Source organism: Panthera leo, chromosome C1 (assembly GCF_018350215.1).
Source record: "Panthera leo isolate Ple1 chromosome C1, P.leo_Ple1_pat1.1, whole genome shotgun sequence".
In the NCBI taxonomy this organism is placed as follows: domain Eukaryota; kingdom Metazoa; phylum Chordata; class Mammalia; order Carnivora; family Felidae; genus Panthera; species Panthera leo.
Window position 1 is genome coordinate 74,948,677 of NC_056686.1, and position 24,592 is coordinate 74,973,268.

General features: G+C 38.0%; 1 protein-coding gene across 2 annotated transcripts in view; it reads right to left on the bottom strand.

The window, feature by feature from the left end:
• Positions 1 to 4,746: 4,746 nt before the first annotated feature.
• Positions 4,747 to 24,592, bottom strand: part of LOC122227907 (guanylate-binding protein 4-like) — a 36,421-nt gene continuing 16,575 nt past the window's right edge. For both annotated transcript variants that reach the window (XM_042952678.1, XM_042952677.1), the window contains 7 exons: positions 23,806 to 24,018; positions 22,421 to 22,523; positions 21,904 to 22,097; positions 20,873 to 21,041; positions 20,058 to 20,251; positions 10,057 to 10,124; positions 4,747 to 5,325 (listed from right to left, as the gene is read on the bottom strand). In XM_042952678.1, the coding sequence (XP_042808612.1) occupies positions 10,077 to 10,124; positions 20,058 to 20,251; positions 20,873 to 21,041; positions 21,904 to 22,097; positions 22,421 to 22,523; positions 23,806 to 24,018 (921 nt within the window). In that variant the 3' untranslated portion in view covers positions 4,747 to 5,325; positions 10,057 to 10,076. The remainder of the gene's footprint in view (positions 5,326 to 10,056; positions 10,125 to 20,057; positions 20,252 to 20,872; positions 21,042 to 21,903; positions 22,098 to 22,420; positions 22,524 to 23,805; positions 24,019 to 24,592) is intronic.

Genomic DNA, 24,592 nt, shown 5'->3' on the forward strand with positions numbered 1-24,592 from the left:
TATACACCAATAATGAAGCAGCAAAAAGAGAAATTAAGGAATCTATCCCATTTACAACTACACTGAAAACAATAAGATACCTAGGAATAAACCTAACCAAAGAGGTGAAAGACCTATACTGTGAAAACTAAAAAACACTGATGAAAGAAACTGAAGATGACATGATAATATGGAAAGACATTCCATGCTCACAGATTGGAAGAGCATATATTGTTAAAATGTCTATGCTACCCAAAGCAATTTATACATTTTATAAAATCCCTACTGAAATACCAACAGCATTTTTCGCTGAACTAGAACAAAGAATCCTAAAATTTGTATGGAACCACAAAAGACTCAGAATACCAAAGCAACCTTGAAAAGTAAAAGCAAAGTTGGAGGCATCACAATTCTGGACTTCAAGTTACATTACAAACCTGTAGTAATCAAAACTGCCACAAAACAGACACACAGATCAATAGAACAGAATAGAAAATCCGAAAATGAACCTACAACTATATTGTCAGTTAATATTCAACAAAGCAGAAGGAATATCCAATGGGAAAAAGACCATCTCTTCAACAAATGGTGCTGGGAAAACTGGAAACCTACATGCAAAAGAAGGAAACTGGACCACTTTCTTAGGCCAATCAGAAAAATAAGTTCAAAATAGATTAAAGACTTAAATGTGAGACTTGAAACCTTAAAAATCCTAGTAGAGAACACAAGCGGCAACCTTTCTGACATCAGTTGTAGCACCTTCTTTCTAGGTATGTATACTAAGGCAAGGAAAACAAACACAAAAATAAACTATTGGGACTTCATCAAAATAAGAAGCTTCTGCACAGTGAAGGAAACAGTCAACAAAATTAAAAGGTAGCCTATGGAATGGGAGAAGATATTTGCAAAAGACATATCTGATAAACTATCCAAAATATATAAAGAACTTATCAAACTGAACACCTAAAAAACAAATTATCCAGTTAAGAAGTGGACAGAAGATATGAATAGACATTTTCCAAAGAAGACATCCTGATGACTAACAGACAAATGAAAAGATGCTCAACATCACTCATCAGGGAAATTCAAATAAAAACTAAAATGAGATATCACCTCACACCTGTCAGAATGGCTAAAATCAACAACACATGAAACAAGTGTTGGCAAGGATGTGGAGAAAGGGGAATTCTCTTGCACTGCTGGTATGAATGCAAACTGGTACAGCCACTGTGCAAAACAGTATGGAGTTTCTTTGAAAAGTTAAAAATAGAACAACCCTACAACTGAGCAATTGCACTACTAGGTATTTACCCAAAGGATATAAAAATACTAACTCAAAGAGATACATAGCAGCATTTATACAATATTTATAGTTTCTATAGCAGCATTACCTACAATAGCCAAACTATGGAAATAGCCCAAGTGTCCATCAACTGATGAATGGATAAAGAAGATATGGGATGTATGTATGTCTACACACACACACACTGGAATATTACTCAGCCATAAAAAAGAATGAAATATTGAGAGAGAGAGAAACCATAAGAGACTCTTTACAACAGAGAACAAACTGAGGGTTGATGGAGGGAAGTGGTTAAATGGGGGACGGGTTAAATGGGTGATGGGTATTAAGAAGGGCACTTGTCATGTTGAGCACTAGGTGATATATATAAGTGATAAATCACTAAATTCTACTCCTGAAAACAAACAAAATACAATGAAATCTTGCCATTTAAAATGATATGGATGGAACTAAGTGAATGCTAAGTGAAATAAGTTAGATAAAGACATATAGTGTATGATTTCACTCATATGTGGAATTTAAGAAACAAATGAGCAAAGGGATTAAAAGAGAAAGAGAGAGAGAGAGAGAGAGAGACAAACCAAGAAACAGACCCTTAACCATAGAGAACAAACTGATGGTTACCAGAGAGGAGGTGGGTGTGGGGATGGGTTAAATAGATGACAGGGATTAAGGAGTGCAATTGCTGTGATGAGCACAGGGTGATACATGGAAGTGTTATATTACTATATTTTACACTTGAAACAAATACAATACTGTATGTTAATTAGCTGGAATTAAAATAAAACTTAAAAAATTCTTACCTAATGTAATATAGTGTCAAATTGATTGAATTGAAACTACATTGTTTGTTTTTTAAGATTATGCATTTATTTTGAGAGAGAGAGAGAGAAAGAGAGAGAGAGACAGAGAGACAGAGAGAATGCATGAGCAGGGGAGAAGCAGAGAGGAAGAAAGAGAATCCCAAGCAGGCTCCATGCTGTCAGTGCAGCACCCAACGTGGGGCTGGATCTCACAAACTGTGAGATCATGACCTGAGCCAAGATCAAGGGTTGGATGTTTAACCGATTGAGCCACCCAGATGCCTGAAATTACATTCTTTGATGCCCTATGCATTATGTTAAATTAAGACTTTATTTTGTTTAGATCAGTTTTAGGTTTACATAAATAAAGCAAAAAGTAAGAGTTTCCATATATCCCTTAGCCCACTCCACCCCCCAGTTTTCCCCAGTTATTTCCATCTTACATTAGCATGTACATTTGTTATGAATGCTGAATCAATGTTGAAAGATTATTAACTAAATTCCATATTAGAGTTCACTTAGTGTGGTACATTTTGTATGTTTTATATGTATGTACATACAGAATAGTTTCATTTCCCAAAAGACCTCCAGCTATTCATACCACGCTTCCTCCCTTTGAGCCTCTAGCAACCACTGGTATTTTTACTGTTTTACCTTTTCAGAATGTCATATAGTTGGATGACAATATGTAGCCTCTCAGATGGGCTTCTGAAATTTTCACTTAGCAAATCGTACTGAAGTCTGCTTACGTCTTTTCATGCCTTGAGAGCCCATTTCTTTTTAGGATTGAATTAACATTCCATTGACCAGATATATCACAATTTGTTTATCTATTCACCTGCTGAAGCATATGTTGGTTGCTTCTAAGTTTTGGCAATTATATATAAAGCTACTTTCAACATCTGTATGCAGGTTTTTTGTAAATTAAGTTTTCAACTCATTTTGGTAAATACTGGAGCACAATCCCTGGATCGGATGGTAAGTGTTAAGCACTGGGAGAAACTACAAAAATGTCTTCCAAAATGGCCAAACCATTTCGCAGTCCCACAGCAATGAATGGGAGTTATTATCACTTCATATCTTCTACTAGTATTTGGTGTCATCAGCATTCTAGGTTTTAGCCATTTTGGTTTGTGTTTAGTGGTATCTTTTGTGGTTTTATTTTTGTAAAATTATTTTTACAATTTTTCTTTTTTTTGACATATGTAAATATCTATTTTTTTATTTTTTAATTTTTATTTATTTTTTAATATATGAAATTTATTGTCAAATTGGTTTCCATACAACACCCAGTGCACATCCCAAAAGATAGAATTTTTCCTTTTTAATGTTTATTTATTTTTGAAAGAGAGCAGGGGAGGGGCAGAGAGATGGGGGGACATAGAATCCAAAGCAGTCTCCAGGCTCTGAGCTGTCACCACAGAGCCCAAAGCGGGTCTTGAACTCACGAACTGCCAAGATCATGATCTGAGCCAAATTCGGAAGCTTAACTGACTATGCCACCCAGGTGCCCCTCTTATTGTGGTTTTAATGTAGGGTTCTCTAAAGACATATGATGTGGGGCATCCTTTCAGATGCTTGCTTGACATCTGTGAATCTTTGTGAGGTGTCTGTTCAGATCTTTTGCCCATTTTTAAATTGGGTTGTTTTCTTATTCTTGAGTCTTAAGAGTTGTTTGTGTATTTTGGACATCAGTTCTTTATCAGACATGTTTTCTGTAAATATTTTCTCTTAATGTGTACGTTGTCATTTCACTCTTTGAATACTGTGTTTTGAACATCAAAAGTTTTCAATTTCAATGAAGTACAACTTACCAATTTTCTTTTCATTGATTGTGATTTTTGGTAGTGTATCTAAAAAGTTATCAATAAACCAAAGGTCGCCTAGGTTTTTCCTCTATCTTATCTTCTAGGAGTTTTATGTTTTACATTTAGATCTATGATCCAACTTGAATTCATTTTTATCAAAATTGTAGGATCTGTGTCTAGATTCTTTTTCTTTTCCTTCCTTTTTTTTTTGTATATGAATGTGCAGTTGTTCCAGCAGCATTTATTGAAAAGATTATGCTTTATCCACTGATTTGCTCTTCTTCCTTTGTCAGAGATCAGTTAACTATAGTTGTGTGAGTCTATTCCTGGACCCTCTATTCTGTTCCATTGATCTACTTGTCTATTCTTTTTCCAGTGCCACACAGTCTTGATTACTATAATTTTATAGTAAGTCTTAAAGCTGGGTAGTTTCAGTTTCTGACATTTTCTTCTCCGTCAGTATTTGCTGTATATTCTGGGTCTTTTGCGTCTCCATATGAACTTCAGAATTAGTTTGTCAATATCCACAAAATAACTTGCTGGCATTTTTACTGGGATTATATTGAATCTATAGAACTGACATCTTGACAATACTGAGTGTTCCCATTTATTTAGATTTTTCTTTGTTTTCTTTCAACAGAGTTGTTATTTTCTTCATTAGACCTTACACATATTTTTTTTCAGATGTATAACCTAAGTATTTCTTTCTCAGGAGTGCTAACATAAATGATACTGTGTTATTAATTTCAAATTCCACGTGTTCATTGCCGATGTATAAGCAAGCAATTGATTTTTGTATGTAAACCTTGTATCCTGCAACCTTGCTATAATCACTTATTAGTGCCAGGAATTTTTTGTTGTTGTTGATGATGTTTTGAGACTTTCTACATAAAAAAATCTATATATCTTTTCTTTTCTTTGTCTTATTTCATTAGGACTTCCATGATGTTCAATAGAAGTGAAAGCAGACATCACTGCCTTGTTCCTAATCTTACGGGAAAGCATCTAGCTTTTCACCATTAAGTATGCTTGTAGGTTTTTTTCAGCTATTCTTTATCAAGTTGAGGAAATACCCCACTATTCCTAATTTGTGAAAGGTTTCATCACGAGTGAGTGTTAGACTTTTGTCAAATGCTTTTTCTTCATTAATTGATATAATCATATTATTTTTCTTCTACTGTCTTGAGTTTAACCTAACTGTAAAAGCTGATGTGGCACCTTGCTTGGGAATTAGTTATTTGGCACCTAGTGTTCTCAGTCCAGGACACTTAGTGGACCCCTAACAGAAGAGTCCCATTTAGCATCCTGAAGCATAAGAAGAAGGAGCCCCAAACTGATGATATCCTAAACCACATCGAGTTCCTGGAAATGCAGACTTTAAGCAGTTTCAGGCCATCAATCTATTTGATGCAATTCTTCAGCTGATAAAAATCTGGGGATAAAAGAATAAATAGTTTTAGAGTCAAGATCTATAGCCTTGCAATATTCTTGAATGAGAGCAAGAGGCACTAGCTACTGTGACAGAAAGCTAAACACCACAAAACAAATACTCTGATATTGGTGGGACTGAGGAAATCTATATATATAAAAAAAAAGAAATAAGAAGAAACTGTTACTGCACAAATCTGAGTCAGTGAATCAGCTTAGTGAGATAGCTGTAATAAATATGTCATCTTGTTCATAATCACAGTGTGGGCTGAGCCAGTGGAAACAAGAGCTGCCCTTAGTTCAGCAGTTAGTATTTTTGAGCGTGGGGAAAAAGAATGTAAAATTTAGGAGGTTTTTATATTTGTCTGATGGATATCAGAAGGAGAAGCTTCCTCTGTGACCTGGGTTCTAGATGCTAGCATTAAATATTTGCGAATGTGGAAAAGACAAAAGGCTTGCTAATGCCACTCTCTGAGAGGTCAGGGTGTCCCTCTGTTCATTTCCCTCAGCCCAGGTTCAGGTGACTGTGACTTTTCCTTCACTCCACCCTGAATTTAGTATAATTTGTTTCATGATACATCTTTGATGGTGACTATAGGTACTATCGGCATCTCCCATCCTAGTTTCTTGGCCACACCTCAGTTTGCTCTGACCCTATTACTCCAGGAACAGATTCGATGTCTTGCAGTGAGGCTAACTGGAAAGACCATATTCACCCTTGACCCAAAGATCCAATCTGTGAAATGAAAATAATAGATAGCCAGTTTGGTCTACCTTTATTGTTTGTGATACCTGGTTCAAGATAGTGAACAAGTAAATTTTTTTAATCTCCACTCTATTTTTATTTTTTAGAGAGAAAGAGAGAGCACAAGCAGGGAAGAGGGGGAGGGGGAGGGAGGGAAGGGGAGAGAGAGAGAGAGAGAGAAAGAGGGAGAGGGAGGGAGAGAGAGAGGAAAAGGGAGAGGGAGAGAGAGAGGGAGAGGGAGAGGGAGAGGGAGAGGGAGAGAGGGAGAGAGAGAGAGAGAGAGAGAGAGAGAGAGAGAGAGAGAGAATTCCAAGCAGGTGTGGAGTCTGATGCGGAGCTCCATCCCATGATCCTGGGATCATGACCTGAGCTGAAATCAAGAATCAGATGCTTAACTGACCGAGCCACGCAGGCGCCCTTTAATCTCCACTTTTAAAGTATCTTTAGACATGTCATCAAACCTTGCCAGGATAGTTTATTTAAAGTTAAGGAATTTTCAAAATTGAGACTTTGTCATCAGCCCAACTAAAGGCTGCTGATAAAAGCTATTACTTTACGTTTTGCCTATTTGTCATCATTATATACCTCTCAGGCCTTCAAAACTAGCATTTCCACGGTTTTTGTGTATTTAAAAACAAAGAAAAGTTCTTTGGCTAACCTGTATCTTGATGAACATGAATATTTTACCATTAAATGAGAAGTAATAACTGCTAACATAATGTTAAAAATAAAGTGCTTGGTTGTCTAAAAAAGCAACAATTAATTATATTCAGGATTTTAGATGGCTACAAGAAGAGGTGCCATTACTGCTGGATCTCAAAAGATAACTCAGATTGCATCAAAGAAAAATGAGAGGAAATGTATTTTAGACCAAAAGAATGAAATGAGCAAATAAACAATGGTAGTGAGCAAATGCTAGGAATCCACTGGAGTTCACCATAGCCACAGGCTCATTAAGGATGAGGCTGAAAGATCAGGTGGGACCTGAGTAATGGGATTTATTCCAAAGGCGTATAGAGTTCCACATTCTGATGGCAGGAGGAGAAAGAGTACAGGGAGGACACTGGAGATAGAGATCCCTTTAGAGGGTGCTGTCACAGCACCTCTGCTTCTACCACTCCAGGCTTGTGTGGAAGCATTCCTCCACAGGGTTCTGCAGGGATTCAGGTTCCTTCCATCTAGTTGTTCTGTACCCACTAAGAAAGCCTATTTATCTGCAAGGTCAAAGCTCCACTGCTGTCAAAGTTGAACCAGTGGGAGGGAAAAGATGGAACTGGTGGAGTACAGGAGCAAATTTCTGTGGCCTAGACTCTCAAGTGACATACACATACTTCTGTTTCTATCTCCTGAGCAAACATAATCACATTGACCACTGCTAGCTTTAAGAGCAGCTAGAAAAATCTAACATCTAGCAAGGTTGTCAGGAGCTCATTTTGATAACAGAACTTTATAATAATTAGAGCTGACATTTCTTTTATTATTGTAAAAAGATACGCAACAATATCTGAGACAGATAATTTTAATAGTCCTGAAATTAAACTTGGACATTTTAAGGGATGGACCCAAGCTGCACTAAGTACAGAGGTCCTGTCCTTTCTGAGACACAGATATTGATGTAGGAGAGGGTGGGCACATGACTATCATCCAAATAAAAAGAGTCCTTCCTCACCAACTGGATCAAGGAATCCCCCTCTGTCTCTCTCATTTTTTGTTGCTATTATTTTTCACTTTATTTATGAAGCTAAAAAGATATGATTCTAGAGATGATGAATCTAAGGCTAGTTATATTTGGATGTATAGCAGGATGTTTTTACTATTTAGCAATGAAAAAAAATAAATTTGGCGTCTCTCTTCCAGATTCCATTATTTGGAAGAAAATTTGCTGGCAAGGAAAATAACTTTTTTAAAGGTTTATTTATTTTGAAAGAGAGTGTGCATGTGTGAGCAGGGGAGGAGCAGAGAGAAAGAGAGAGAGTGAGAGAGAGAGAGAGAGGATATCCCAAGCAGGTTCTGTGCTGTCAGCATGGAGCCCAACATTGGGCTTGATCTCACACAACATGAGATCATGACCCAAGCCCAAATCAAGAGTCACATGTTTAACCAACTGGGCCACCCAGGTACCCCAGGAGAAATAACTTTTTATATTTTGCAAGTCTAAGTACCAAGAGTATACTCCTGGTAAAAGAAGAATTGTTAAAATATTCTTAAACTGATGGAAGCTAATGAGATTTAATTTAATAGAAATGACTTTTTTCATGTTTTATCAATTTAACTCCTCCCAAATGCGGTAGCATGTTGTTTTAGAAATTGTGGTTCTAAAATTGGCACCTCGTGCACTCATCTTTAGAGAATGGTGGAAATTCTCAGACAGGAAGAGTCTCGTTTAACATCCTGTTACACAAAGTTTGGTGAAAAACCACAAAGCTGCAAATGTACCAGCCCTTCCAGAAAAGCACAGACATGAGACAATTTCAGTTCAGAAATGTGGTGAGTGCAACTGACCAGTTAAAAAATTAAATGTCTTAAAAAATAATAGCCTTTTAGGGACATAATTCACATGCTTAGGGAATTTTAGAACTGGAGAGTTTAGCAACTGTGATGTAAGAGTAAAAACAATCCAAAACCAAAATCACCTTGCATTTGCTGGATTTTGAAAAACACAGACTAAGCGAAGAGAAATCCAGAACTACATAAAATGTAAGGCAATGGAACTTGCCTAGTGGTTTGGCTGTGATAAATATGGCAACTTGCCTACATGTTGGATTGAAAAATGCATCAGTTCACTTAACTGAACTTAAGTTCAATCTTATTGCACCGAAAATATAGGTCTTAAAGGGAAAACTGAAATCACAGAGGATTTTAATTTGCAGGATGGATATTCAGGAAAGAGTCTCTAATAAGACTTGGACAGTAAAGTGCTAGTATAACATATTTATGAGTTCACAAAAGCGTCTTTCAAGCTACTCTCTGTGTCTTTTTTTAAAAAAATTTTTTAATATTTGTTTATTTTTGAGAGACAGACAGAGACAGAGCACGAGTGGGGAAGGAGCAGAGACAGGGAAACACAGAATCTGAAGCAGGCTCCAGGCTCCGAGCTGTCAGCACAGAGCCCAACGTGGGGCTCGAACCCACGAACCATGAGATCATGACCTGAGCCGAAGTCAGTGTTTAACCGATGGAGTCACCCAGGCACCCCTCTAAGTGTGTCTTTGTGCCCATTCTCCAAAGAGGTTGAGGCCATGTGCCCCGTTTCTTTCATCCACCCTTACACATGCAAGACAGCTTGTGCCATATCTCCTATGGTGACCATAGGTGGAGTCTTACACTTTGCTCATTCTTTTTTCAGGAGGACCCTTCACAGATGCAGATTGCTCTGATTCCCCTATAAAAGGTTAAACTAAATGTACTAATGTACTAATATGAAAACCCCCCCACCCTTCTTCCAGAAACCGAATCAGAAGAACATCTTAACAAAAGTCAACTGGTGTGACCCCTCTGCAGCCTATGGTTTCCGCTGTGGTATACTGAAGGCATACGTAAGTGCACCCTACCTCAAGTATAGTCCTTTTACACATTTCCAACACTTGTCAGGAATGATCCATTTTAAGTCTAGGAATTGTTAAATTTGTGACTTAAATGTGTGGTCTCATTATTAAGGAGTACACATTCAAAGCCTCTTCAAGTCTGATTTATAAAGGGGAAATCATTATTTTTCTGGCTTAATATTTCCTTTTTACCATTTTTGGGGGGCATCAGAAAGCTCACACAATTAAAGAGGACAGATTTTAATATTTGGGGGCATTAATTATCCATATAAGCTACCCTACAGAAGAAAGGAAGACCTAACATAATATGTGAATTTCTAAGTGTCTCTGCTTTGGTCAGTACACATACACCTTAAACCTATAGCCTTTATATAGTGTTGTGCCCCAAAAGGTTAAAACATAGGTTTTAGGAACAAAAGCTGGAAGGATGAGTGGACTTACTCACCATCACACACAATGATATCCTCAGGGAATCTGTGCTTTTTGTCGCTGGAAACCGGAAGCTTCTAGTATCTATTAAAGAAATTGAAATCAGTGTGAATTCTTTACAATAAACCTCAAGACTCAGATGATTTAACTGTGATTTCTACAAACAAACATTTAACAATATTTTCTATATAAATTCTTGCCAGAGGTCGCCTGGGTGGCTCAGTCGGTTAAGCGTCCAACTTCAGCTCCGGTCCTGATTTAATAGTTCATGGGTTCAAGCCTCGTGACGGGTTCTGTGCTGACAGCTCAGAGCTTGGAGCCTGCTTCAGATTCTGTGTCTCCCTCTCTCTCCCTGCCCCTTTCCTGCTCATGCTCTCTTTCTGCCTCTCCCCTGGTCACACTCTATCTCTGTCTCAAGAATAAACATATATAAAAAATTTTTTTTTAATAAAAAACAAAAAAAAGAAATTCTTGTTGGGCATCAAAAATAAGGCATGTTGGGGTGCCTGGGTGGCTCAATCAGTTAGGTGTGTGACTCTTAGTTTCAAGTCAAGTCATGATCTCATGGTTTGTGAGTTCAAGCTCTACAGTGGGCTCTAGGCTGTCAGTGCAGAGCCTGCTTGGGATTCTCTGTCTCCCTCTCTGTCTGCCCTTCCTGCACTCTCTCTCAAAAATAATATAAATAAACAAAAAAATAAGGTATGCTATCTAACTCATTATTCAAGAATGTCCTTAATACCAAATATGACCACAGTTGTATAGAAAAAGTTTATGACAACTATAAGGAGGCAAAAATTCTAAATCAGATATTAGCAAACAATACAATCCCCATCAAAATTCCAATGATATTTTTCACAGAAATAGAAAAAATAATCCTAAAATTTATATGGAATCACAAAAGATCCCAAATAAAAAAAGTCATCCTAAGAAAGCAGAACAAAACTAGAGGTATCACATTTCCTGATTTCAAACTTTATCATGAAACTACAGTAATCAAAACAGTTATCAAAAAATTAATAATAGAATTACCATATGAGCCAGCAATCCCACTGTGGGTATACTTCTGAATGAAATGGAAGCACTATCTCGAAGAGATATATGAACCCCATGTTCACTGCAGCATGATTCACAGTAGCCCAAATGTGGAAACAACCTAATTTTTATCAATGGATTAATAGACAAAGACGATGCGTGCGTGTGTGCGTGTGTGTGTGTACACTATTGTATAGACAATGGAATGGAATATTACTGAGTCATGAAAAAGAAGGGAATCCTGTCATTTGCAACCACATGGATGAACACTGAGGGCATTTTGTTAAGTGAAATAAGTCAGACAGAGAAAGATGAATAGTGTATGTTCCCACTTGCATATGGAATCTTAAAAAGGTAAGGTCATAGAAATAGAGTATAATGGTGGTTGCCAGGGACTAAGGGGTAGGGGAAATGGAGAGATGTTGGTCAAAGAGTACAAATTCTCAGATATAAGATAAGTAAGATATGGGATCTAATTAATGCACAACATGGTGACTATAATTAAAATGCTGTATTACATACTTTAAGTTGTTAAGAGAATAGATCTTAAGTGTTATCACCACACACACAAAAGTAATCACAATTATGTAAAAGGATGGAGGTGTTAACTAATCTTATTGTGGAAATAATTTTACAAAGTATACATGTATCTAGTCATCACATTGCACACATTAAACTTACATATGTTATATGTCAAAAAGATTTCAATAAATCTGGAGAAAAAAAGATAATGTTATCTGCAAAGAGAGATAATTTTACTTCTTCCTTTCTAGTTTGGATGACTTCTATTTCTTTTTCTTGCTAATTGCTCTGGCTAGGACTTCCAGTACAATGCTGAACAGAATTGGTGAAGGAGTGCATCCTTGTCTTGTTCCCAATCTTAGCAGAAAAGCTTTCAACCTTTCACCATTGAGTGTGAAATTAGCTGTGAGTTTTTATTTATGGCCTTTGTTTCGTGGAGGTAGTTTCCTTCTACTTCTACTTTGTCGAGGGTTGTTAACATGAAAAGGTGTTGAATTTTGTCAGATGTTTCTTCCTTAGAATTGAGACTATCATTTTTCTCCCCTCCATTTTGTTAATGTCATGAATTACATTGGTCGATGATCATCCCTTAATCTAGGGGAGCAGGCAATGTGGCTTTTTCTTGATTGGGGTTCACTTGACTGTTGTGTTTACTTTGTTTTCTAGAGGTTCTAGAAGATTATTTTAGTCATATTATTATTATTATTATTATTATTATTATTATTATTATTTTAATGTCTCTATGAGGGAACAAGGGCTTGGAGCTTCTAGTCTGCCATTTTGTGGGCATTATCTTCATAGTGAATTCTGTTTTGATCACACATATTATTTGTATTGGGGTCAAGCAAAATGTAATATAATTTTCCTGTGCTGGTATGTTCCCCCTGCTGTTGGCCATGCAGATACTAGGTAGGCCAAAGGAGACCACTGGCATGGTCATATCAGCTTTCCTAAGCTTCCTTAACCTATTTCCTATATTCCTGGAGAGAGGACTGCTCTATTTTTTCTTTGAATTTCTATACAGCAGCCAACACTGAAGAGTCTTCTTAATAAATACATTTCCAAGGGCTATTCAACTCCAGCTTAAGAGGTGAGAAGGTAGCAATAAATAAGGCAGGCTGTAGACTAAGTTTGAGGAAATAGAGATGGTAATGTAAAAATGGCCAAGCAACTTACATCTTACTTCATCCAAATACCACGTACACAAATGGCTTGAACTTGTCTTCTTACAAGATTGTCCAAGATGTGTTTGAAATCATTCTTTGATTACTTCAATGATTCAACAATTATTTCCTATTCACTATTATGTAAGACACCTTTTACTGGGAGGCTTATCTTTGGGTGTTTACAAAATTTATTACAAAAGGAAGTTTATGACTAAACATGGAAGTGGTGAAGATCCCTTTTACTCTGCCCTATTGTCCTTTACTTCACTCTTAATCTTTTCCAGTTATCATTTCTTGTAAACACTGCTTTGTTGACTGTTCCTCATTCTTTTTCCCTCTATGGTTATCATTCACTGCAGCTAGTATGTTTCCTAAGGCTTAAGGTGTTACTTGATAAAAAGTATGTCCTGAAAAGAGGCAGCTCATTCAGACAGAAGATAATGTATATGATGTGTGTTGGCCATATGCATTAGGGAGATTTCATGGGGAAGTAGGGCTTATCCCTGCTTCTTTCCTTTACCAAAACATGCATATGGACAGTATGAGATGCAGTCCTCTGAGTGATATCAATGGGTCACTAGGGACTGATTCAGCTACTGGACTTTCACTCCAATGGCTTTGGTTGGGGAAAGTAGAAGGTGGCTAAACTTTGACTCACAACCGTTAAGAAAATAGAACTGTGCCCTAAAGGCTTTAGAGAGAATGAAATCCAGAATCATGATACCTCCAGTTTTGTTTTTCTTTTTCACGACTGCTTTGGCTATCTGGGGTATTTTGTGGTTCCATACAAATTTTAGGGTTGTTTGTTCTAGCTTTGTGAAAAACGTTGGTGGTATTTTGATAGGGATTGCATTAAAATGTGTAGACTGCTTTGGTAGTATAAACATTTTAAGTATGTTTGTTCTTCTAATCCATGAGCATCGAATGCTTTTCCATTAAGAGCCATATTACAAAGCTGAGTCATCAAGATACTACGGTGCTGGCATAAAAACAGACACACTGATCAGTGCAACAGAATAGAAAACCCAGAAATGAACCCCAACTATACGGTCAGCTAATCTTTGATAAAGCAGGAAAGAATATCCAATGAAAAAAGAGTCTCTTCAACAAATGGGGCTGGGAAAACTGGACAGCAACATGCAGAAGAATAAAAGTGGACCACTTTCCTACACCAAACACACACAAATAAATTCAAAATTGATTAAAGACCTAAATGTGAGACAGGAAACCATCAAAATCTTAGAGGAGAACACAAGCAGCAACCTCTTTGACCCTGGAGCCGTTTCTTACTAGACACATCACTGAAGGAAAGGGAAACAAAAGCAAACATGAACTATTGGGACTTCAAGATACAAAGCTTCTGCACAGTGAAGGAAACAATCAACAAAACTAAAATGCAGCGTATGGAATGGGGGAAGATATTTGCAAACGACATATCTGATAAACGGTTAGTATCCAAAATATATAAACAACTTATCTAACTCAACACCCAAAAACCAAATAACCCAGTTAAGAAATGGGCAGAAGACATGACATTTTTCCTAAGAAGACATCCAGATGGCTAATAGACACATAAAAAGATACTCAACATCACTCATCATCAGGGAAATACAAATTAAAACCATAATCAGATACCACCTCACACCTGTCAGAATAGCTAAAATTAACAACTAAGGCAACAACAGGTATTGGTGAGGATGCAAAGAAAGGGGAACCCTCCTGCACTGCTGGTGGGAATGCAACTGGTATAGCCACACTGGAGAACAGTTTGGAGGTTCCTCAAAAAGCTAAAAATAGAACTACCTTTGAAGATCTGGGGTTTATGTGGTGGGAGTTAGATTCACAATGATGAAAAAGTCTGAGCACCTGAGATCAAGAGAGGAGGAGAGGTGCCTATAAACAGGCTATTTCAATGTCACAAGTAGTAAAAAGTGCTCTGACAGGGGTGACGATAAGGAACACAGAGGAGGAACAGATCAACTGCCTCCTGGGGAAGTCAGGACAGAGAGGGGCTAGCAAATAATGAGAATGTAGTATGGTGGCAGGATGTCTGTATACAATATACAAAGACACAGAATCCAAAGATAACATGTGCAGCTTGCAGAATCACAAGTAGTTCATTCTAGCTATATCACATTCTACAGCACAAGGCAGCCGGAAAAGGAATTCCGGAAAAATCTAGTTGATACTGAAGAACAATTTTTCTAATTCACTCCCTTTATAAGCATGGCGCTGGAACATAGAGGCATTCTAGCAAACTTCCCAAGTGACTATATAGCAAAAGAAATTAGATTTCACGTACAGCATGGTGATTATCATTAATAATAGTGTTGTATGTATTTGAAAGTTGCCAGGACAGTAAATCTTAAAAAGTTCTCATCACAAGAAAAAAAGTGCAACTGTGCATGGTGATGGGCGGCAACTAGACTGGGGGTGACCATTTCCCAGTGTATATAAATGCTGAATCAGTATGTTGTATACCCGAAACTAATATAATGTTATACGCCAATTATACCTCAGTAAAAAAAGAAATTAGAGACTGGAACATCGAAAGGTCATAATTAAAGCAAGATTAGGATGCATATCTTATGGTTTTCAGCTCCCTGTTGTAATCAGCAGACTCTTCCTACTGTTTCAAGGTATGCTTGAGGTATGCTGTTTCAAGGAGCGTAACTCCTTCCACCCTATTACTAAATGTTCCCTTTCCATGTGTTTTTATTTTAGTTTTAATTTTAGCAGTTTTAAGTCTTTATTTCTGAATATGTAACAGTAATACCATACAAAATGTAAGAGGCATGGAGAAGAATATATGACATAAAGTTAGCTACCCTCTCAAGCCTCACATCAACTACACAGGTCCATCCTCAGTCACAACCATAGTTACTAGTTTATTTCATATTTTTCCTGAGACATGTAAAATACATGTGCATATTCATTATATTTAAATTTACTAGTAGCAACTATGCATACTTTCCGGATGTTTTTTTACTTTATGCTAAATCTAGAGATCTTCTCATATTAGTACAGAGTTTTCCCTTTCATTGTAGTGACCATAGAATACTCTTGTACAAATGCCCCATGATTTCTATTACCAGCACCTGACAGTTGTTTTCTGATTTTGTGCCATACACATGTGCTGTAACATATATCCTAGCACGTATGACATTTGGCACACGTACATTAAATCTATAAGGTTCAAATCCTAAATTTGAACCTGCTGGATCAAAGGTATGCGCATTTAATACCTTGATATAGAATTGTTCCAATTTGTACTTTCTCGAAAATATGGGAAATTTCCGATTTCTCCAAATCCTTGGCAACTTAGTATCCCATCAAATGTGTTTTTCTTTGCTAACCTTAGGGATGAAACAGGAGCCTCAAAACTTTATTTTGCGTATCTCATATTATTAGCAAAGTTGAATATATTTCATTTCTTCTAATATATTTGCCCATTTTGGGGGGACAGGGGTGTTCTTTTTCCCACCGCTTTAAAGGGATCATTATGGCTTAAAGAAATTATATATTTTTTTTCTGATACATATTAAAATGAATTCCTCATTTTGCCATCTTTGCTCATGTTTTTCTATGAAGAACTTTTTTTTCTTAGACAAATGAATTCATCAGTATTTTCTTTTATCTACCTCAGTATGACTTATTTCACTTAGCATAATACCCTCTAGTTCCATCCAGGTTGTCCCAAATGACACAATCTCATCCTTTTTTATGGCCATGTAATACTCCATTGTGTGTGTGTGTGTGTGTGTGTGTGTGTGTGTACATATATATATACATATATATATATATGTATATATATATATATATGCACCACATCTTATCTGTTTATCGATGGACACTTAAATTGCTTTCATATCTTGGCTACTGTAAATAATGCTAGAAGAAACGTGGGGGAGCACTTTTTGAATTAGTGTTTTTGTTTTCTTTGGGCATATACTCTGTAGTGTAATTACTGGATCATATGGTATTTCTATTCTTAATTTTTTGAGGAACCTCCATACTGTTTTCATAGTGGTTATTATCAATTTACATTCCCATCAACAGTGAATGAGGGTTCCTTTTTCTCCACAACCTTGCCAACACTTGTTATTTCTTGTCTTTTTGATTTTAGTCATTCTGGTGTGAGGTGGTATCTCACTGTAGTTTTTTTTTTTAACTTTTTTTTCAACGTTTATTTATTTTTGAGAGAAAAAGACAGAGCATGAGTGGGAAAGGGGCAGAGAGAGAGGGAGACACAGAATCCGAAGCAGACTCCAGGCTCTGAGCTGTCAGCATAGAGCCTGACGTGGGGCTCAAACTCACAAGCTGTGAGATCATGATCTGAAGTCAGATGCTTAAGTGACTGAGCAACCCAGGCACCCCTATCTCACTGTAGTTTTGATTTGATTTCACTCATAAGTGGAATCTAAGAAAAACCACAAATGAATAAACAAAAAAAAAGTAGTACCAGACAGAGAACAAACTGATGGTTTCCAGAGGGGAAGGAGGTGTGGGGAATGGGCAAAATAGATGAAGGGAGTGGGAAAGGCTTCCAGTTATGGAATGAATAAGTCACAGGAATAAAAATCACAGCATAGGGAATACAGTCAACGATACTGCAACAGCAATGTACAGTGCCAGATGCTGGCTAAACTTGTGGTGAGCATAGCATAATGTATAAACTTGTCAAATCACTATGTTGCACACCTGAAACTAATGTAATATTGTGTGTCAACGACATTCAAAAAAATTTTAAATATATCTTTTTTTATCTATTTCCATTATGTCATACTTAGAAAGGTCCTACTGGGGCACCTGGGTGGCTCAGTCGGTTAAGCTTCCAACTTTGGCTCAGGTTATGATCTCACCGTTCGTGAGTTCAAGCCCTGCATTGGACTCTGTGCTGACAGGTCAGAGCCTGGAGCCTGCTTCAGACTCTGTCTTCCTCTCTCTTGGCCCCTCCCCCACCCACAGTCTGTCTGTCTGTCTGCCTCTCTCTCTCTCTCAAAAATAAACATTAAAAATTTTTTTTAAAAAAAGAAGGTCCTACCTACTCCCATATTATTTTTTTAACTCCCCCCCTATTATTTAATTTTATGCTGTAATTTTTCATGTTTGTATCTTTGAACCATCCGAAATTTACTTGGACCATCTTGAAATTCACATGTAAAGGAGAACCCAACTTTTCTTTTTCAGATGGCTGCCTATAGTTCAAACACCATTGGCTGAATATCCCATATTCTTTCACACAAGAAAATGCCCAAATTATCATCTGCTGAATTTCTGCATGACTTTGCACAAATTTCTTTTCTTTTCTTTTTTAAATTTTTGAGAGAAAGAGAGAGTGCGAGTAGAGGGGGAGAGACAGAGAATGAAAAAGAATCTCAAGCAGGCTCCATGCTCAATGTGGATGGAGTCCCAGATGGGGCTTGATCCCACAACCATGGGATCATGACCTGAGCTGAAATCAAGAGTCAGATGCTCAACCAACTGAACCACCCAGGAGCTTCATGCACCAATTTCTAAACTTCCAAGTCTGTTTTGTCATTGTTTCAATATTCAGATGTTAGTACCACAATGCTAATTCTTGGGATGTTTTAACATGTGGCTAAAGCTAGTTCCCTTTCATTTGTCTTTTTTCAGGATTGCACTGGATATTTTTGTTTGTGGCTTTTCCATAAAACTTTCAGAATTAATTTATCTACTTCTTGAAAAATTATGTTTGATATATTTTTGGATCACATTAAATGTCCATATTAACTTAAATAATATTGAAATTTTAATTTCTGTCCATTTTTATAAATTGTGTCTTACATACCATTTAAAAAATTTTGTTCATGTAAATTTTACGTACTTCATGATTTTATTCTGTAGTATCATATTGCTTTTGATGTTACTGGAAATTTGATCTTTTTTTCCACTGTATCTTTTAATTTGCTTCTCATTTCTCCAAATTAATTTTGTCAATATGAAGTTTATCTTTTCTGGGTAAGACCTTCATATATTTAGATAATTACTTTTTAAACTTTTGTTAAATGAAACTAACATGACACATATACCTCAAAAATGAGTCACAGCATAACAAGTCTCATTCTATAATTTCCTAACAGGAATTATGAGCTTATTTCATTTGTGATCCCAGAACTTTAAATCCTTCAAAAGCAGTTTTTCTTGGGTTTCTAAAAGGGAGAGTTCACTTTTGAAAGTCCCCAATTATCAAGTTGGGTTTCACTTTTAACACTAGCAGCTAAGCTAAGCATACCCATCTTCATATCTTCTTCTCTATCTTCATAGTGTTCCTTGATGGGGTTTTTCAATATATCCATGTATTTGAAACTGATGGTAAGAGTATCTATGGCATGTAACTTCCTAATTTTCTCAGGATCATCTCACTGAGGGTGGGGAGATGCTGAGTCAAGACTGAGAACTATTACAGAAATGTGTTCCAGTTCTAACGATGCCCTTTGGGAGAGAATGTAGGTTTGGTTCTAACTAATTCTCAGTTCTGCTTGAGGTATGATGGCCAAAACCATCTACAAAAAATGAGAATTGCTAACACTGTGCAGAAAACAGGCTATCAAGCTGCATACTGGAATAAGGAAGACTATTCCCTTGGGCTTTATAGAGTAACACACAGATCTGGAAACAAATACAGCAAGTTATAGGGCTTTCAGAATTCTATATTTCATATCAGGAATAATCTGATACTTTCAGAACCCAGTAGATCTATTTTAGATGTATCTGATGGTTACACTAATATCCTAAAGACTATAGTACTGAGGTCCTACCCAATCCAAGCATTAAGAGAACATGCTGTAGTCACTACAGACAGCAACCTACCAATCTGCGGATGTTATTTGTTCATTTCAAAGACGAACACTAGAGGGGCACCTGGGTGGCTCAGTCGGTTAAGCATCCACCTTTGGCTCAGGTCATGATCTTGTGGTTCATGAGTTCGAGCCCCGCGTTGCACTCTGGGCTGACAGCTCAGAGACTGGAGCCTGCTTCAGATTCTGTGTGTGTGTGTCTCTCTCTGCCTCCCCTCCCTTCCCCACCCTACTGGAGTTCTGTCTCTTAAAAATAAATAAATATTAAAAAAAAAAAAGACTACCACTACAGAAATGTTGGAGTTGTGTGGATTTAAGGACCTCAGCAGGATCCAGAAGGATTTGAGGTTCTAATGAATTATATACTTTTTATGATTCTCCCTGGGATCTTGATTTCTATTAGTATTGGCTCTCCCCTTCCTCAGGAACCAGGGCACTGTCCATGGAGCACTGCCCAGCTCTGTGCCAAGGCTTACCTTCAGCTTGTGCATCAGCACTTTTTCCTGCTCTCTCAGAAGGCTTTCTATTTCCTTCTCCAACTTCTCTCTCATTTGGGGTATGTTTTCCCTGAAGCCTCTCTCTTGAGCCTCCATTTTTTGCAGCTGCTCCTTGTGTTTCTGAGTTAGCAGCTCCTGCTCCTTCTCAGTTGCCTGCTTCTTAGCCCGCTCAGCTGCTCCACGAATGGTTTAGAGAGAGAAGAAAGCAATGGTCAGGTCTGATGATTTTGTTCTGCAGTATCTCATCTGTTTTGCTGCAATTGCAAATTCAGCTTTTCCTTACATTTATCTTTTATTAAAATTATTATTTTTTTAATATTTATTTTCAACAGAGAGAGAGAGAGAGGGAGGGAGGGAGGGAGGGAGAGAGGGAGGATGAGTGGGGGAGGAGCAGAGAGAGGGAGACACAGAATCCAAAGCGGGCTCCAGTATCCGAGCTGTCAGCACAGAGCCCGATGCGGGGCTCGAATTCACGGACCACAAGTTCATGACCTGAGCCAAAGTCGGACTCTCAACCCACTGAGCCACCCAGGCCCCCTACGTTTATCTTTTAACAATCTTGTTTACCATTTCTTTTATTTGATCAAAATGAAGTATGTCTTTTGTATGTCAGGCCTTAGTAATCATTAATCACTGTTGATCTTTAAACTTTTGTTAAAAGAAACTAATATGACACGTGCTTCCAAAATAAGTCACAGCATCACAAAAACCCTCATTTTATGAATCCCTAAAAGGAATTCTGAGCCTATGTCATTATGAGCTGAGAATCTTCATCCCCAAACCAGGTAACTCACTATGATCCGGCGTTTCTTTACTGAATACTCCATCAGTCATATCAATAATCCATTGATCCAACAAATATTTATCTTTATTTGCCACAATCTCTTTTTTTAGTAGCTGTATCTCTCTACGCAACTTCTCAGATTTCTTTTCAAATCCCTCATTACGAAGTTCTTCTTGGACCTATAAAAAAGAAGGAGTTCACTTCTGAAAATCCTCTATTATCAAAAGCAAGGGTTTTGAGTCTAACAGTTTCAGCACGGAAGAACCATGTCTACTGCACTATCACCCGAGAGTGCTCTTTGATGAGTGGATCCTGGAGAGTGGGAGTATCCATGGTTTACACCTTCCCACAATTCCCTCAGCACCATCTCACCAAGAGTGGGGTGGGGTCAGGCTAGATCAGACCTAAGAACTATCCTCTTAGTTCCAGCAGTGAGGATGTCCTTCAGGGGGATGTAGGATTAATTCTATTTCTCAGTTCCACCAAGGTAGCATGAACACACACGTCTAACAAAAATGGGAAGTACTGATCCCCTCCAGAACACTGGCTGTCAAGCATCAGACTGAGTTGAAGAATTACTTTTCCTCTGTGCTCTGTCGGACGACTCACACAGATCTGGAAACAAATGCAGCAAATTTTAGAGCTTTCAGAATCCTGTATTTCAAGTCTTTCTGATACTTTTAAGATAAGCTGGAGTTCTTTTAGGTCTGTTTGATGGCTGAACCAAGAATCCTAAGGACGAGCAGACTAGGGCCTTATTTAATTTGGGTCCAATGAAACCATCCTAACAATCACCACAAACAGCAGCCCAGCACCCTTAGGGATGTTAATTGCATACTACAAATTCTCTAACTACATAAGCCTTTGGAATTTGTGGATTTAAGAGCCCCAGCAGGGTCCAGAAAGATCTGAGGTTTTAATGAATCGTATGTCTTTTATGATTCTCCCTGGGATCATGATTTTTAATAGTTTGGCTCTCCCCTTCCTCAGGAACCAGGGCACTGTCCATGGAGCACTGCCCAGCTCTGTGCCAAGGCTTACCTTCAGCTTGTGCATCAGCATATTTTCCTGTTCTCTCTGAAGGCTTTCTCTTTCCTTCTCCAACTTCTCTCTCAGTTGGGCTATGTTTTCCCTGAAGCCTCTCTCTTGAGCCTCCATTTTTTGCAGCTGCTCCTTGTGTTTCTGAGTTAGCAGCTCCTGCTCCTTCTCAGCTGCCTCCTTCTTAGCCCGCTCAGCTGTTCCACGAATGTTTTAGAGAAGAAAGCAACAGTCAGGTCTGATTCTACTCTCCTTAGCACAGATACCAAACTGACTTTGAAAAGGAAGCTGAGAAGCCCCCAAATTATGTGGGTCACCAAGAGCACATTTCAGAATATGATGGAGATGGCCCTCCTTGTCTGCCTGATATAAAAAGACAACTCTGACTGTTATATGTGTATTTAGCAGTGTCATTCCACAGTAGGAGAGGAAGCTCTTTGTTTCATGCAGGTTTTGCCCTCATTTCTGTCTAGTACAGCAACCCACCCACTCTGCTATGAGCTCAGCCCTGCACCTGTACCTGCGAGTGCCTTCTCTTGACAGGTGAGGGCTTTGTCTCCCTGCAGGATGGATTTCTCTATTGCCACTTGGGACTGTAAGAAGTGCTGGAGAACTTCATTTGCCTGAGGAAACAAGGAGAAGAGACATGACATGCAGCACACATCGTGTCTTTTGGGGGAAATTATTGTTCTACAAAGTCACAAATCTGGCCTTGTAAATTTTTCACTTGCTTAGATATCCCTCACTAACTTTCCTTCTATGCCTCCAATATAAATTCTGAGTTCTTCTGTGATACCTGAAACCTTCCACTGCAGCCTCCTTTGCAGCCTTCCATCCTTCTTTCCAGTGAAGCTTTCCACTATCCACCCCAGGTGCCGCCCAGCAGACTTCAGTGTGTATATAAACAGGGACTCCTGTTTTCTCAAACATTTGCTCAATCTATTTTCTGCCAGGATGCTCATCTACCCTTTCTTAACTAGGATAACATTTATGGATACTTCATTCTGTAACTCCTATTGCTCTTTCAGAGTGCTTTGCTAAGCTACCTTTCCAGTTTGGAGGATGGCCAATTACTCTGAGCGGCCCTACCAGCTCTCCCCTTGCTGGTAGTATGACTCTGGGCAACTTTTTTACTTCTTTGTGTATTGCATTTCTCAACTGCATAACTATAGTATCTAAGTTATAATAATATTCTGAGCATTAAATTGACAATCCAACCAAAATACCTGATTATAGGTTATTTATGCATGGCATAGTAAGGGGGTGCTGAACATGTCTACTAGTTTTTTTTGAGAGAGAGAGAGAGAGAGAGAATGCAAATGAGCAGGGGAGGGACAGATGGACAGGGAGAGAGAGAGAATCTTATGCAGGCTCCATGCCCAGCATGGAGCCCAATTCAGGGCTCAATTTTATGACCATGAGATCATGACCTGAGCTGAAATCAAGAATCGGACACTCACCTACTGAGCCACACAGGGGCCCCATCAGCCAATATCATAATGATTGTTATCATCAATAATCATTACCATTATTTTACTATCTGCTCATCAAAGTATGATAATTATATATTTGCCCAATTTTTCGTCTTCATTTCAGGTAATATCATCATCTTGAGAACAAAGGTTGTGTTTACTCTTTGTATCCTCTATACTTAGCAAAGAAATGGCCACATTGTTTGATAAAGAAAAGTTGTTCTGTTTAACCCAGAATTCCCGAAATATTGCAAATATATTTCCAGTTCCTTCAACAACATATAACTAACTATGGATAAAAGCTAAAAATGTGGAGATATTGCCCTGCTCTGCTTTCTCCATAAAAATGGTGCTACGACCTTAGATTTTCAGAAAAAGCAACACCCTTTGACTCTACGGTTCTGACAGCTATCCCTCCCTCTTTATTCCTTACCTTAACCCCTTTCCTGGGCACTAGGTTATAGTCCCATTCAACCTTGTTCTTTGCTTCTAAGTAGAGACTGTGTCCTCCAGGAACACAGAAAGTTCCTGTTGAGATGCTTTTCATCAGGGGCTCTGTAAGTTGCTGAAGCTTTGCCTGGGAATATTTAACAGATGTGTATTCATTCTGCAGCAAGAAATCTTTCTTCTTTTTTTCTATCATGTCCTGCCAGAGAAATGGGGGAGAAATCCAATAGAAAGAAGCTGTTAGAAGGGGAAGTCCAATGTCATCCTCTTAGAAAAAGCATTCTGATCACCTACAAGTAGACCGAAACATGGAATGGACCAGAAGTCAAAAGACTTTTAGTCCTAGTTCTTATCAATTCTGTGTTACTTGGGGAAAGCCCCTTAACTCCCTTGGATTCAAGCTTATCATCTACAAAATGATGGTGTTGGAAGACATAAACTCCAATTTTCCTTCTACTGTAGTATGATTAACAGTGACCCAACCATCAATAATAAACAATAGAAAGTTGATTTGTGGCCAGAAGTAGCACTTCCTCAGAGGATTTGGGTTGCTACAAATGGATTTTGTGTACAAAGAAAATCAACCCCCCAGTGCTGACTGAAGAATACTCTGAAGAGAGTTTGGAATCGTTAATGAGTTCTTCCAACAGGATTCTAGTATGTGAAGATATAAAAACAGAACTTTTTTCTTTGAACTTGTAAATTGCAATCCAAGGGATTGGATACACCAACAACCTTAATGAACTGGAGGCTCCTCAGAGGCCTGCAGATGA